Source organism: Coregonus lavaretus, assembly GCF_964263955.1.
Source record: "Coregonus lavaretus genome assembly, chromosome: 15".
NCBI lineage: Eukaryota > Metazoa > Chordata > Actinopteri > Salmoniformes > Salmonidae > Coregonus > Coregonus lavaretus.
Genome location: NC_140002.1, coordinates 30,792,326 through 30,806,085, shown reverse-complemented (window position 1 = coordinate 30,806,085; position 13,760 = coordinate 30,792,326). Strand labels below are relative to the sequence as shown.

At 42.4% G+C, this 13,760-nt stretch overlaps 1 protein-coding gene across 2 annotated transcripts in view; it reads right to left on the bottom strand.

The window, feature by feature from the left end:
* The window catches only part of rb1 (retinoblastoma 1), a 40,533-nt gene extending 31,787 nt beyond the window's left edge, over positions 1 to 8,746 (bottom strand). The window contains exons 1-8 of one of the 2 annotated variants that reach the window (XM_084178414.1): positions 8,452 to 8,746; positions 7,190 to 7,310; positions 6,875 to 6,978; positions 3,184 to 3,318; positions 2,841 to 2,879; positions 2,598 to 2,647; positions 2,230 to 2,340; positions 1,851 to 1,996 (exon numbers count right to left, since the gene is read on the bottom strand). In XM_084178414.1, coding sequence (XP_084034540.1) covers positions 1,851 to 1,996; positions 2,230 to 2,340; positions 2,598 to 2,647; positions 2,841 to 2,879; positions 3,184 to 3,318; positions 6,875 to 6,978; positions 7,190 to 7,310; positions 8,452 to 8,564 — 819 coding nt within the window. In that variant the 5' untranslated portion in view covers positions 8,565 to 8,746. Of the gene's footprint in view, positions 1 to 1,850; positions 1,997 to 2,229; positions 2,341 to 2,597; positions 2,648 to 2,840; positions 2,880 to 3,183; positions 3,319 to 3,696; positions 4,001 to 6,874; positions 6,979 to 7,189; positions 7,311 to 8,451 lie in introns of those variants that run through there. The other variant, XM_084178415.1, reaches the window with a different exon arrangement.
* Between the last annotated feature and the right edge of the window lie 5,014 nt (positions 8,747 to 13,760).

Sequence of the window (13,760 nt, the reverse complement as noted above, 5' to 3'; positions counted from 1 at the left end):
CGTAGTCCTCATGGCTTGGTTCTTCTCTGACATGCACTGTCAACTGTGGGACCTTATATAGACAGGTGTGTGCCTTTCCAAATCATGTCCAATCAATTGAATTTACCACAGATGGACTCCAAGTTGTACAAACATCTGAAGGATGATCAATGGAAACATGGAATACATATGTAAATAAGGTAACTGTTTTTTATTTTTAATACATTTGCTAAGATTTCTAAAAAGCTGTTTTTGCTTTGTCATTATGGGGTATTGTCTGTAGATTGAGGAAAAATAAACAATTGAATCCATTTTAGAATAAGGCTGTAACTTAACAAAATGTGGAAAAAGTGAAGGGGTCTGAATACTTTCTGAATGCACTGTATTCATATACTGTATTCTTCACATAGCTCATTCTAATATATCTACTACTGTACATTGTATTTTTTGTTACACTGTTTATACACACCGCCTGTATTTATCTACTGGATTCTTGACATAGCTCACTAATACTAAGAATGATATGTACAGCAGTAGATGTATATCTTTCTGGTGTATATACGCATAGATTACATTTGGATTACTGATACAATTTTGTTTGGGTTAGCTGAATTCACCCTGACATTCGTGATTTTATGTTTCTATTTTTGATTATTATTATATTACTTGTTTGACTGCACTGTTAGTAACAAGCATTTCACTGCACCCACTATAACATCTGCTAAACTGTGTATGAGACAAACTTTTATTAGAATTTTGACCTTATAAGTGGATTGGGTGTTTGTTTGTTTATTTGGATCCCCATTAACTTTTAGAGATGTAGCAGCTATTCTTCCTGGGGTCGACAAAAAACATGACAAGTAACAAAATATTGAAACACTTAGACAAGGACAGTCACACAAATGTAAAATGCAACAATATTCAAACAATACAAGGCAGGGCTCTAAAATACGACCAATGCCATATATTTTGGTGTGCGACCAGGAGTTTTATTTTGGGAGCACTGTGCAACTATGATTAAAATCTCCCAGATTATAGTTGTTGTAATAAAAGGCTTCGCTGTACTGTTGTTTCCAAGTGCCCTAGAGAAACAACCGAGTGCAGATTCGTTAGCATCATAGTTGCACCATTACTACAGCAAAAACGGCTTGCTTCTAGCCCAACCAGGTCAAAATATCTGACCCATAATATCAACATTTTTATCTTCATATAGCAGATTGGCGGGACAATTTTACTTTTATAAACCATGTCATTGGCCGTTCTAAAACTCTCGACGTCGTTAAACATTAGTTTACACTTTTCAATGTTACCTCATTGGCTAGCTAGCTAACAACTTTACCAGTATATCCAAACATTGAGGACAGAGAAAGAAATGTATAGCTTCTTCTTCAGGAGATCAATGATCATAGCAATAAATAAACGACAGATCTCTTGCATGTCGTCATCACAAACCTGACGTTTTTAAAGAGACTGTGCACAATTTAACGTAATGCATCTCAATAGGAAAATAGTGTTTTTACACAATGTAGAAACCTAATATTCCACAAATGACTTTGTAATTTCGATGACAGGTATTCATATCAACATTTTAGCTTTTATAAAAAACGTGTGTATTTACAGAGTTACATATTAGCTTCTAGGGCACAACATATGCTTTAAAAGTAGTTAGAATTCATATAGGCCCAATATAGGTTGTATCTCAATCAATTAAAAAAATATTTTAAGTTGGGAGCACCAGTGCTAAAACTGTTAATTTAGAGCCCTACTTAAAGGGGTAGTGGATTTTTACGTGGACGACTGGGGGACTGGGATCTAAAGCTACAACAAGCTGACAAGGCGTGAGTGTAAATGAGTCAAAACGTAGTGTGAACCTCTTCCACGCTGCAGTCGTTCTCTTTGCAGAGGGTCTCCAGGAGCTGCACGTCCACCTCTTGAGGGGCTTGACGGGGCTTGGCTTTGCTCTGATTGCGACGGGAGGTTCTTGTTGGGGGGCTCTGGCCTGTGCTGATGGCCGATTCTGAGGGCAGAGGTTAAAAGGTTAGATTTTATAACCATTTATCTACAGAACGTATCAGACGTGGTAATATAACACACTGAACGTATGTGTTATATTAAAAAGGTAACTTTCACTTTTTTTTGTTGAGTAATGACAGTGATAGGGGCAGTTGACCAATACAAATGTGGGAGAATGTCTATGCAAGGGCATGAGGCTTGCAGTAGTAGAGGGAAAGGAGTCAGAGCCTGACTTACGGTAAAGTGGCTGCAGAAGGCTGGGCGGGCAACGCCTGATGAAGAACTCCAAAACACACACCATCAGATGGAAGGATATGACCAGGTCATCCTCCATCTGCAGAGCCCTTCCTGCAGACAGCAGACAACGCACATCAGGAGCAGTATCATAACACTGGCCTGCCTTAACAGCGTCATGGGAGAAACAGACCCATGGACAGAAACCTGCTGTTTATCTCGCCAGAACTCAGAGTAGAGATGGAGAGGGAAAGCATAAGAAGTGAAAGATGGAAACCATCTCCGAGCCCTACATCTACAAATGGTTTGTTGTTCTTCGCCTTGCAAAAAAATACATTTACAATGTTAGTGATCAACAACGGCTGACCCACCCTTAGCCAAAAGGAACATTGTCCAGCAGCTCCGCAGGATTTCTTTCCCCCTGGAACACAGAGAACATTATTCACATTACACCACATATTGGGAGCAAACTCCCCATTATCAACATTGACCCTCATTTACTTTTGGATAAATGGGATTGGGTGAAGACACGGTTTAAAAGATAGCAATGATTACCATTGTGGCAGATACTATCATTCAAATTGGTGGTATTTCGGCACTTTTTATTCACTTACTTTGCTTCAGAATCCACGGCATAGATTTTGCTGCATGTCCTGAAACAAGATAAGTAGTAATAAATATTGCATATCAAATACAATGTGGGCACATAATTACATTACTAAACAGCTCAGATCCAGGTTGTGTACTCTGAAGTTTGCATTTTTGTGAAAATCAAAAGCTGGATAAAAACAAAAGCAGACAAAGGGGACCAGACAAACTACACTGCCACCTAGAGGTAGAGCACCATTAGTCACCACACTGTTAGACATCAAAAAGTCTGAAGATAAACTATAAAAACTAGCCATGAGGTAACATTATGTTAAGATACTAACATGACGTTAAGATACTCCCACTCACTTCTCAAACCTCTGGTAGAGTGCCCGTGACACATCATACTTCTTCTCCAGTCGGGTGACTGCTGAGTTCACCTTGGTGCTGATGGTATCCAGGTTCACATCCATCTTCTTCAGCAGGCCCAGGAACTGCTTCACACTGCACACAAGAGTATACACGAAACTGCTAGAACTGCATCTCATTGTAAACAAGAATTGAAATGTGTTCAATTGGCTGATAACGTGCTATCAATATCTGTGATGCCAAACACCTGCTTTGTTTGTGTTTAGGCCTGTACTTTTAATATGGAGACTTCGGCTGATATATGCATTCCTCATTATAACAGAGGCAGGCACGTGTTCAGATAGTGCACTACATGTGCAGAGCACATGCCCCTTTGCCCTTCCAGTCTCAAAGTTCCCTTTTGGGTGGTAGTATAATTTCCCCCAAAAAAATGCTGTATAAATGTTTTGTCATTGTCAAGTTCGTAACCCACTGCCTGCAAGTCATCGTGACGTCAAGTTCGCCATCCCCCACCTTGTCCGTTGGTTGAGCCTGTTGATCTGCCCTGTACGGAGCTCGCACGCCCGGTTGTGCCCGTTTTCCAGTCTGACGCCGGTATCCAAACATGCATGGCTCAAGCGATGCGGTCACCAGTCAAGTCCCTATAGGTAGCTATCTAGTTTAAATATCCACAGTACTGCCACAGCAGCATAACATTTGATTAACGCTTGATACACTTGATTTAGCCTACATCATCAATATTCAGGCAGTTTGTCTGATACGCGCAGCAGAAAGACAGAGAGGAGCGGCTGCATCAACGACTCCTCGACCCAACTCCATGGTTCGCGGGAAACGAGCAGGAACAGGCTTTTGTAGGCTAAAGTTCAAGCTGTCTTTCAATGGTGCAACTGCTGTCGGCATCCAAAGATTATCCAATTTGAATAAACGTTTGGAGGTAAGGACGACAGCAGTAGTCTTCGGGCAATACGGATTTAAATTATTATTGATATATCTACAAAGCGCATTGATGTGAATCACACTGCTGTTCTCTCATTTAGCTATTTGCACCTTACGGATTGTGGTTGTTGTGGATTGCTGTTCACAAATGTATGTATATTTTAACCCAATAATAGTTGAACTGAAGAAGTTTAAGCTGCCTATCAATCATTGTTTTTGCGACCAGGACAGCCAGTGAAAAATGCGCTCTTGCAACAGCTGCATAGTGCAGATCCCAGCCTATGGAATAAAGGTTTGATGGAGTTCTCTTATTGTTCTCCATACTGTCAAAAACTAGCTTAAATTGGAGAAGACTACGAGTGGGGCTTTTATTGCTCAAGCTAATTTGTGCAACAACAAAAAGTCCATAGGCCTAACGGACATAAGGTCAAACTCGCACACTTTCGATAGTTAGCTGCAAATTATCTAAATATCAAAGTGTCACCAACAAAAACGTTAACAGTAGGCCTATAGCAAATGCAGCATATGGCATACATATTTCACATGCAAATAGCACTTTTCAGTAGTGCTCAAAGCATGCCATTCCGAGAGTAGCATTTCTTTTTCAACTCAAAGCAATGAGCCCAATCAGTCCATCATGACAACAAAATCATAAACAGAGTACGCTAACAAGTCCTTCATTTTTGGGTTATGCTCAGGTAAAACAATTTGGCTAATCTACAGTGAGGGAAAAAAGTATTTGATCCCCTGCTGATTTTGAACGTTTGCCCACTGACAAAGACATGATCAATCTATAATTTTAATGGTAGGTTTATTTGAACAGTGAGAGACACAATAACAACAACAAAATCCAGAAAAACGCATGTCAAAAATGTTATAAATTGATTTGCATTTTAATGAGGGAAATAAGTATTTGACCCCTCTGCAAAACATGACTTAGTACTTGGTGGCAAAACCCTTGTTGGAAATCACAGAGGTCAGACGTTTCTTATAGTTGGCCACCAGGTTTGCACACATCTCAGGAGGGATTTTGTCCCACTCCTCTTTGCAGATCTTCTCCAAGTCATTAAGGTTTCGAGGCTGACGTTTGGCAACTGGAACCTTCAGCTCCCTCCACAGATTTTCTATGGGATTAAGGTCTGGAGACTGGCTAGGCCACTCCAGGACCTTAATGTGCTTCTTCTTGTGCCACTACTTTGTTGCCTTGGCCGTGTGTTTTGGGTCATTGTCATGCTGGAATACCCATCCACGACCCATTTTCAATGCCCTGGCTGAGGGAAGGAGGTTCTCACCCAACATTTGACGGTACATGGCGCCGTCCATCGTCCCTTTGATGCGGTGAAGTTGACCTGTCCCCTTAGCAGAAAAACACCCCCAAAGCATAATGTTTCCACCTCCATGTTTGATGGTGGGGATGGTGTTTTTGGGGTCATAGGCAGCATTCCTCCTCCTCCAAACACGGCGAGTTGAGTTGATGCCAAAGAGCTCCATTTTGGTCTCATCTGACCACAACACTTTCACCCAGTTCTCCTCTGAATCATTCAGATGTTCATTGGCAAACTTCAGACGGGCCTGTATATGTGCTTTCTTGAGCAGGGGGACCTTGCAGGCGCTGCAGGATTTCAGTCCTTCATGGCGTAGTGTGTTACCAATTGTTTTCTTGGTGACTATGGTCCCAGCTGCCTTGAGATCATTGACAAGATCCTCCCATGTAGTTCTGGGCTGATTCCTCACCGTTCTCATGGTCATTGCAACTCCACGAGGTGAGATCTTGCATGGAGCCCCAGGCCGAGGGTGATTGACAGTTATTTTGTGTTTCTTCCATTTGCGAATAATCGCACCAACTGTTGTCACCTTCTCACCAAGCTGCTTGGCGATGGTCTTGTAGCCCATTCCAGCCTTGTGTAGGTCTACAATCTTGTCCCTGACATCCTTGGAGAGCTCTTTGGTCTTGGCCATGGTGGAGAGTTTGGAATCTGATTGATTGATTGCTTCTGTGGACAGGTGTCTTTTATACAGGTAACAAACTGAGATTAGGAGCAGTCCCTTTAAGAGTGTGCTCCTAATCTCAGCTCGTTACCTGTATAAAAGACACCTGGGAGCCAGAAATCTTTCTGATTGAGAGGGGGTCAAATACTTATTTCCCTCATTAAAATGCAAATCAATTTATAACATTTTTTTACATGCGTTTTTCTGGATTTTGTTGTTGTTATTCTGTCTCTCACTGTTCAAATAAGCCTACCATTAAAATTATAAACTGATCATTTCTTTGTCAGTGGGCAAACGTACAAAATCAGCAGGGGATCAAATACTTTTTTCCCTCACTGTATAATTCCATATTTCCAAGTCCTATTCTTGAAGATCAAGGGGTATTAAATGAATTGTAATGACTGGAAATATGACAGACTTTGGTTATTAACGTAAAGATATAGCCTAATCGTATTATTATCTGTAGTAGAAAGCAATGGATAAGAAGAAGCCTACATAACCAACCCACATTTTTGTCTTCTTCTAATTCCTCTTAAGGGGAAAGTAATCTAAATGTAACTGAAAGTAATCAGATTATGTTACTGAGTTTGAGTAATCCAAGTTATGTTATAACTGGTAACTGTAACGGATTACATTTAGAAAGTAATCTACCCAATCCTGTCAGTGAGTAAGCTACTCTAAAGAGGGTTGCCAGGGGAAAACGTCAACTGATCTGGGCACTGGAGCTGACAAAGGCCCCACTGGAACACCTGAATCTAGTACTTACTTCAGATCCACTGCCTTCTGGATTTGAGTAAAGGTAAAACTTGCAACTTCCAAGTCTATCACAGCCACAAACAGACAAGCGCCCCAAAGCCTTTTTTGAGTATCCTGTGTTGACAGAGAGAAGAAAAACATTGTATTGTCAGTCTCTGTGTGAATAGCCTTGAATCCTGTTTATTTCAGAGACAAATAGTTATTGTTCAGTTGTTTATTCACTTGTTATACTCTTTCCATCATCAGAGCAGACAGAAAGGGTATCAGTAGATAAAACACATTGTATAGTCTACTAGTAACTTGGGGATAATGGGTGGATACGTACAGGAACTTTGTCCACTGAGGCCTGAACTGCCTTCCATATTGTCCAGGCACGATCACACACCGCATCTGTCACCTGGAGACTCTGACACAGAGTAACGAAGTCTGCATCCTTCTCTTTGTGCCTGACGGTTTTAAAAAAATAGAAAGTTAGACACATTTAGATCAACCATACTTAGTTTGGACATTGTGCACTCAAAAATCACTGTTTTGACAGTCATGATTTGTGAGGGGAGCAATAAGTACATGTAGTTGTTGATGTAGAATTAGTGTTGTTTTTTTGTCATTGTCTTGCTACATCCATTTTTTGACTTATAAATGAATGATATATACCCATTGATTCTTGAAGAATATAACTTATAAATGCCTCATGAGCTTAGTTAAATTGTTGCACCCCATCAGAACCCAAAATATAAGCTTGTTTTACTCCAATGTTTATAAATAATGTAAATGTAAACAAACTGTATAGCCTCAAAACATGCTTAAAACTATACTATTGATATCATGGATGGTCAGTCCTTGCATCCATAGCTCTGTTTATGAATATGAGAGCGGATACATTTCTCCAGGCCCATCCCTAATATTTTTACCAAAACAGAGGCAGTGTGACCCTTTGTTATTGTTTCAACTAAGGATTCTAGGTTTAACTCCATCATTCTAACACTCAATGGTAGGCCTTGTAATTCAAACCCAAATGTTGCGATGTCCAAGCGCTTACTTACGAATGTTGAACAAGATTTCTGAAGTGGGAAATAATATCTATGAACCGTGATCAAATGGACTGGGGTCATTTTAGTGTGGTCCCTATGTAAGTTCTGTCCTATTAGTGAAAGTGATGACTGTCGTGAGACGGCTGGCTAACTCCTTTGGTAAGATCCTTAGCTAGCTAGTAGCTAGCTACTTGAACAAATTTGTTTTTGAATCTAGCCATCTATCAACCTAAAATTGCTAACTAGCTGGAAAATAACAGCTTGATGTTAGTAAACTTAAAAAAGTAAACTTGTAACTAATAAGACAAGGGGCATGTCACATATTCCCAAATAATGCTATAGCTAGTTAGCTACTGATGGATAACTCTAGTTAGCATGTTTTCCCAGCTGTTCGTCTTGCCTTGTTTTCGTGGGGGGATGTTGGTGGTAACGTTACGTTAGCAAACAATCGTTTGACGTAAAGAAAATAACGTTATAATTTAGTCCAAAACATAACAGGGTACGATATATGTTAATAATTATCTTATTAAATACGACAGATGGATACGCAGCTTACTTTTCAATCGATAACGTTAAATCTGGATTCTCCTTGTCCGGGGAGGCGTTTTTGATGCTGAGCTTCATTTCCTTGTTCTGTGCTGCTCCAGAGTTGCGTTTTTTGGGAGGCATCTTTGCGGATTATCAGATTATTAAACCTAAATACAAATGTGTAAATGTATCGGTTTTCTATTTTATAGCCTTTTTAATAGTTTACTTCGTTTATATCCCAATTTGGTCCCGTACAAAACCCGGATTTTACTTGTCAGCTTCCTGAAATCCACCTACGGATTCATATCTCGGATTCACAGAATAAAGAAACCGCGGGAAAATGTCGCATACGTAACATATATCAGACGTCATCTCCGGGCCAATCTGACATTCGTCTTTGGCGCCATCTGTGTGTCGGCCTACTGTTGTTGTTGTTCTTCTTCTTCTTCTTCTTCTTCTTCAATGAGGTTTAACGGCGGTTGGCATCCAATTTGTTGCATTACCGCCACCTACTAGACTGGAGTACAACTCCCTTTTCTTTTCCTTGAAAAATAAAACATTTTACATTTACATTATTTAGCAGACGCTCTTATCCAGAGCGACTTACAGGAGCAATTAGGGTTAAGTGCCTTGCTCAAGGGCACATAGACAGATTTTTCACCTAGTTAGCTCAGGGATTAGAACCAGCAACCGTTCGGTTACTGGCACAACGCTCTTAACCACTAAGCTACCTGCCGCCCCAAAACAAAGCAAAGAAATACCCTACCATCTAACACTACACTCACAAATTCAAAACTATTACTAATAATTAACCCCACCCTTCTCCACTATTTAAATATACTCACTCCTACCTCATGCCCTCAACCTGAACTGATGGGACATCACCACTTAACACTCCCTGTAACTCTTCTGCTGTCAAGTCTCCCACACCCAAATATCTCTCTGCAGCTGCCACCACAACCTCAATTTTCTTAGACTTACGTTCCATCCCTGCAGTACAATTAATAACCATTGCTATAAATGCTAAAAATCCAATCTTACTGAAACATACAGTTGAAGTCGGAAGTTTACATACACTTAGGTTGGAGTCATTAAAACTAGTTTTTCAACCACTCCACAAATTTCTTGTTAACAAACTATAGTTTTGGCAAGTCGGTTAGGACATCTACTTTGGGCATGACACAAGTAATTTTTTCAACAATTGTTTACAGACAGATTATTTCACTTATAATTCACTGTATCACAATTCCAGTGGGTCAGAAGTTTACTAAGTTGACTTTGCCTTTAAACATCTTGGAAAATTCCAGAAAATGATGTCACGGCTTTAGATGCTTCTGATTGGCTAATTTACATCATTTTAGTCAATTGGAGGTGTACCTGTGGATGTATTTCAAGGCCTACCTTCAAACTCAGTGCCTCTTTGGTTGACATCATGGGAAAATCAAAAGAAATCAGCCAAGACCTCAGAAAAAAATGGTAGACCTCCACAAGTCTGGTTCATCCTTGGGAGCAATTTCCAAACGCCTGAAGGTACCACGTTCATCTGGACAAACAATAGTACGCAGGTATAAGCACCATGGGATCACGCAGCCGTCATACCGCTCAGGAAGGAAATGCGTTCTGTCTCCTAGAGACCAACGTACTTTGGTGCGAAAAGTGCCAATCAATCCCAGAACAACAGCAAAGGACGTTGTGAAGATGCTGGAGGAAACAGGTACAAAAGTATCTATATCCACAGTAAAACAAGTCCTATATCGACATAACCTGAAAGGCAGCTCAGCAAGGAAGAAGCCACTGCTCCAAAACTGCACATGGGGACAAAGATCGTACTTTTTGGAGAAATGTCCTCTGGTCTGATGAAACAAAAATAGAACTGTTTGGCCATAATGACCATCGTTATGTTTGGAGGAAAAAGGGGCACGCTTGCAAGCTGAAGAACACCATCCCAACCGTGAAGCACGGGGGTGGCAGCATAATGCTGTGGGGGTGCTTTGCTGCAGGAGGGACTGGTGCACTTCACAAAATAGATGGCATCATGAGGATGGAAAATTATGTGGATATATTGAAACAACATCTCAAGACATCAGTCAGGAAGTTAAAGCTTGGTCGCAAATGGGTCTTCCAAATGGACAATGACCCCAAGCATACTTCCAACGTTGTGGCAAAATGGCTTAAGGACAACAATTCAAGGTATTGGAGTGGCCATCACAAAGCCCTGACCTCAACCTATAGAAAATGTGTGGGCAGAACTGAAAAAGCGTGTGCGAGCAAGGAGGCCTACAAACCTGACTCAGTTACACCAGCTCTGTCAGGAGGAATGGGCCAAAATTCACCCAACTTATTGTGGGAAGCTTGTGGAAGGCTACCCGAAACGTTTCACCCAAGTTAAACAATTTAAAGACAATGCTACCAAATACTAATTGAGTGTATGTAAACTTCTGACCCACTGGGAATGTGATGAATGAAATAAAAGCTTAAATAAATCATTCTCTGTACTATTATTCTGACATTTCACATTCTTAAAATAAAGTGGTGATCCTAACTGACCTAAGACTTCGTCAACCACTTTGAAAAGAAGGTTGACGACATTCGATCCTCGTTTGTTAAGTCTAATGACACTGCTGGTCCTACTCACACTGCCCTACCCTATGCTTTGACTTCTTTCTCCCCTCTCTCTCCAGATAAAATCCTGCGACTTGTGACTGCAGGCCGCCCAACAACCTGCCCGCTTGACCCCATCCCCTCCTCTCTTCTCCAGACCATCTCCGGTGACCTTCTCCCCTACCTCACCTCGCTGATCAACTCATCCTTGACCGCTGGCCATGTCCCTTCCGTCTTCAAGAGAGCGAGAGTTGCTCCCCTTCTCAAGAAACCAACACTCGATCCCACTGATGTCAACAACTACAGACCAGTATCCCTTCTTTCTTTTCTTTCCAAAACTATTGAGCGTGCCGTCTTTAGCCAACTCTCTTGCTATCTCTCTCAGAATGACCTTCTTGATCCAAACCAGTCAGGTTTCAGGACTGGTCATTCAACTGAGACTGCTCTTCTATGTGTCACAGAGGCTCTCCGCACTGCTAAAGCTAACTCTCTCTCCTCTGCTCTTGTCCTTCTAGACCTGTCTGCTGCCTTTGATACTGTGAACCATCAGATCCTCCTCTCCACCCTCTCCGAGCTGGGCATCTCCGGCGCGGCTCACTCCTGGATTGCGTCCTACCTGACCGGTCGCTCCTACCAAGTGGCGTGGCGAGAAGCTGTCTCCGCACCACGTGCTCTCACCACTGGTGTCCCCCAGGGCTCAGTTCTAGGCCCTCTCCTTTTCTCCCTATACACCAAGTCACTTGGCTCTGTCATATCCTCACATGGCCTCTCCTATCATTGCTACGCTGACGATACACAACTAATCTTCTCCTTTCCCCCTTCTGATAACCAGGTGGCGAATCGCATCTCTGCATGTCTGGCAGACATATCAGTATGGATGACGGATCACCACCTCAAGCTGAACCCTGGCAAGACGGAGCTGCTCTTCCTCCCGGGGAAGGACTGCCCGTTCCATGATCTCGCCATCACGGTTGACAACTCCGCTGTGTCCTCCTCCCAGAGTGCGAAGAGCCTAGGCGTGACCCTGGACAACACCCTGTCGTTCTCCGCCAACATCAAGGCGGTGACCCGCTCCTGCAGGTTCATGCTCTACAACATTCGGAGAGTACGACCCTGCCTTACACAGGAAGCGGCACAGGTCCTAATCCAGGCACTTGTCATCTCCCGTCTGGACTACTGCAACTCGCTGTTGGCTGGCCTCCCTGCCTGTGCCATTAAACCCCTACAACTCATCCAGAATGCCGCAGCCCGTCTGGTGTTCAACCTTCCCAAGTTCTCTCACGTCACCCCCCTCCTCCGCACACTCCACTGGCTTCCAGTTGAAGCTCGCATCCGCTACAAGACCATGGTGCTTGCCTATGGAGCAGTGAGGGGAACGGCACCTCTGTACCTTCGGGCTCTGATCAGTCCCTACACCCAAACGAGGGCATTGCGTTCATCCACCTCTGGCCTGCTGGCTCCCCTTCCTCTGCGGAAGCATAGTTCCCGCTCAGCCCAGTCAAAACTGTTCGCTGCTCTGGCACCCCAATGGTGGAACAATCTCCCTCACGACGCCAGGACAGCGGAGTCACTCACCACCTTCCGGAGGCATTTGAAACCCCACCTCTTTAAGGAATACCTGGGATAGGATAAAGTAATCCTTATCCCACTGGCTATAGGGTGAACGCACCAATTGGTGAGTCGCTCTGGATAAGAGCGTCTGCTAAATGACGTAAATGTGCCCTTGAGCAAGGCACCTAACCCTAATTGCTCCTGTAAGTCGCTCTGGATAAGAGCGTCTGCTAAATGACTAAAATGTAATGTAAATGTAAGACAGGGAATTTTTTACTAGGATTAAATGTCCGGAATTGTGGAAAACTGAGTTTAAATGTATTTGGCTAAGGTGTATGTAAACTTCCGACTTCAACTGTATATCACTTGCTTGCCTATCCCACTGTACTGGTACATATCTCCTACTCTCACCCCCCCATTTCCTACCACTCTTCTTTAACAAACCTTCTCCCTTTTTCCCGCCATTTTTCCCCAATTCAAACTCAGTCTTCCTCCCTCTCTCTCTCTCTTAGACCTCCTCTGCCTCTCTTTTTCCCTCCATTCCTCATCATTCATCCAAGTATACGTCTCCTTATGATAATACTGCATTTCTCCTAACCACCATCGGTTTCTTGCCTTCTCAAAGGACTCAATTTTCCCCCTCCTTTCCCTTCCGGCGTCTATTCTATCCTCTGGACTTGTGTCGACATCTTGGCCTGCGTCTTCCATCGCCCCTTCCACGTGCGCATCCGGCCTGAACCTAGGCCTACTGTACCACCACCAGAGCAATTTATACAGGGTGCCAGGGACGCGCTTGCCTTGTATTGGGGCAAAATAAATGTCTTAGTTCAAACTACACAACAAAAAAAACATTTTTATGAGACCCCAAACATGTTGTGCTTCTACCATGCTGCCATGCTATGGTGTTAGATCTTAGATGTCTCTTTATGTAGTGTTGTGGTGTCTCTCTTGTCATGATATGTGTTTTGTCCTATATATATTTTTTAAATCCCAGCCCCCGTCCCGGCTGGAGACGTGCTATAGGCCATCATTGTAAATAAGAATTTGTTCTTAACTGACTTGCCTAATTAAATAAAGGTTCAATAGAATAAAATAATAAAAAAGCAGATTTCTCTGTAGTCAAAGTTTCACCTAGCTATACAGTCAAGAAAGAATGTCACTGTGTATACCCACCACCAGCACTAA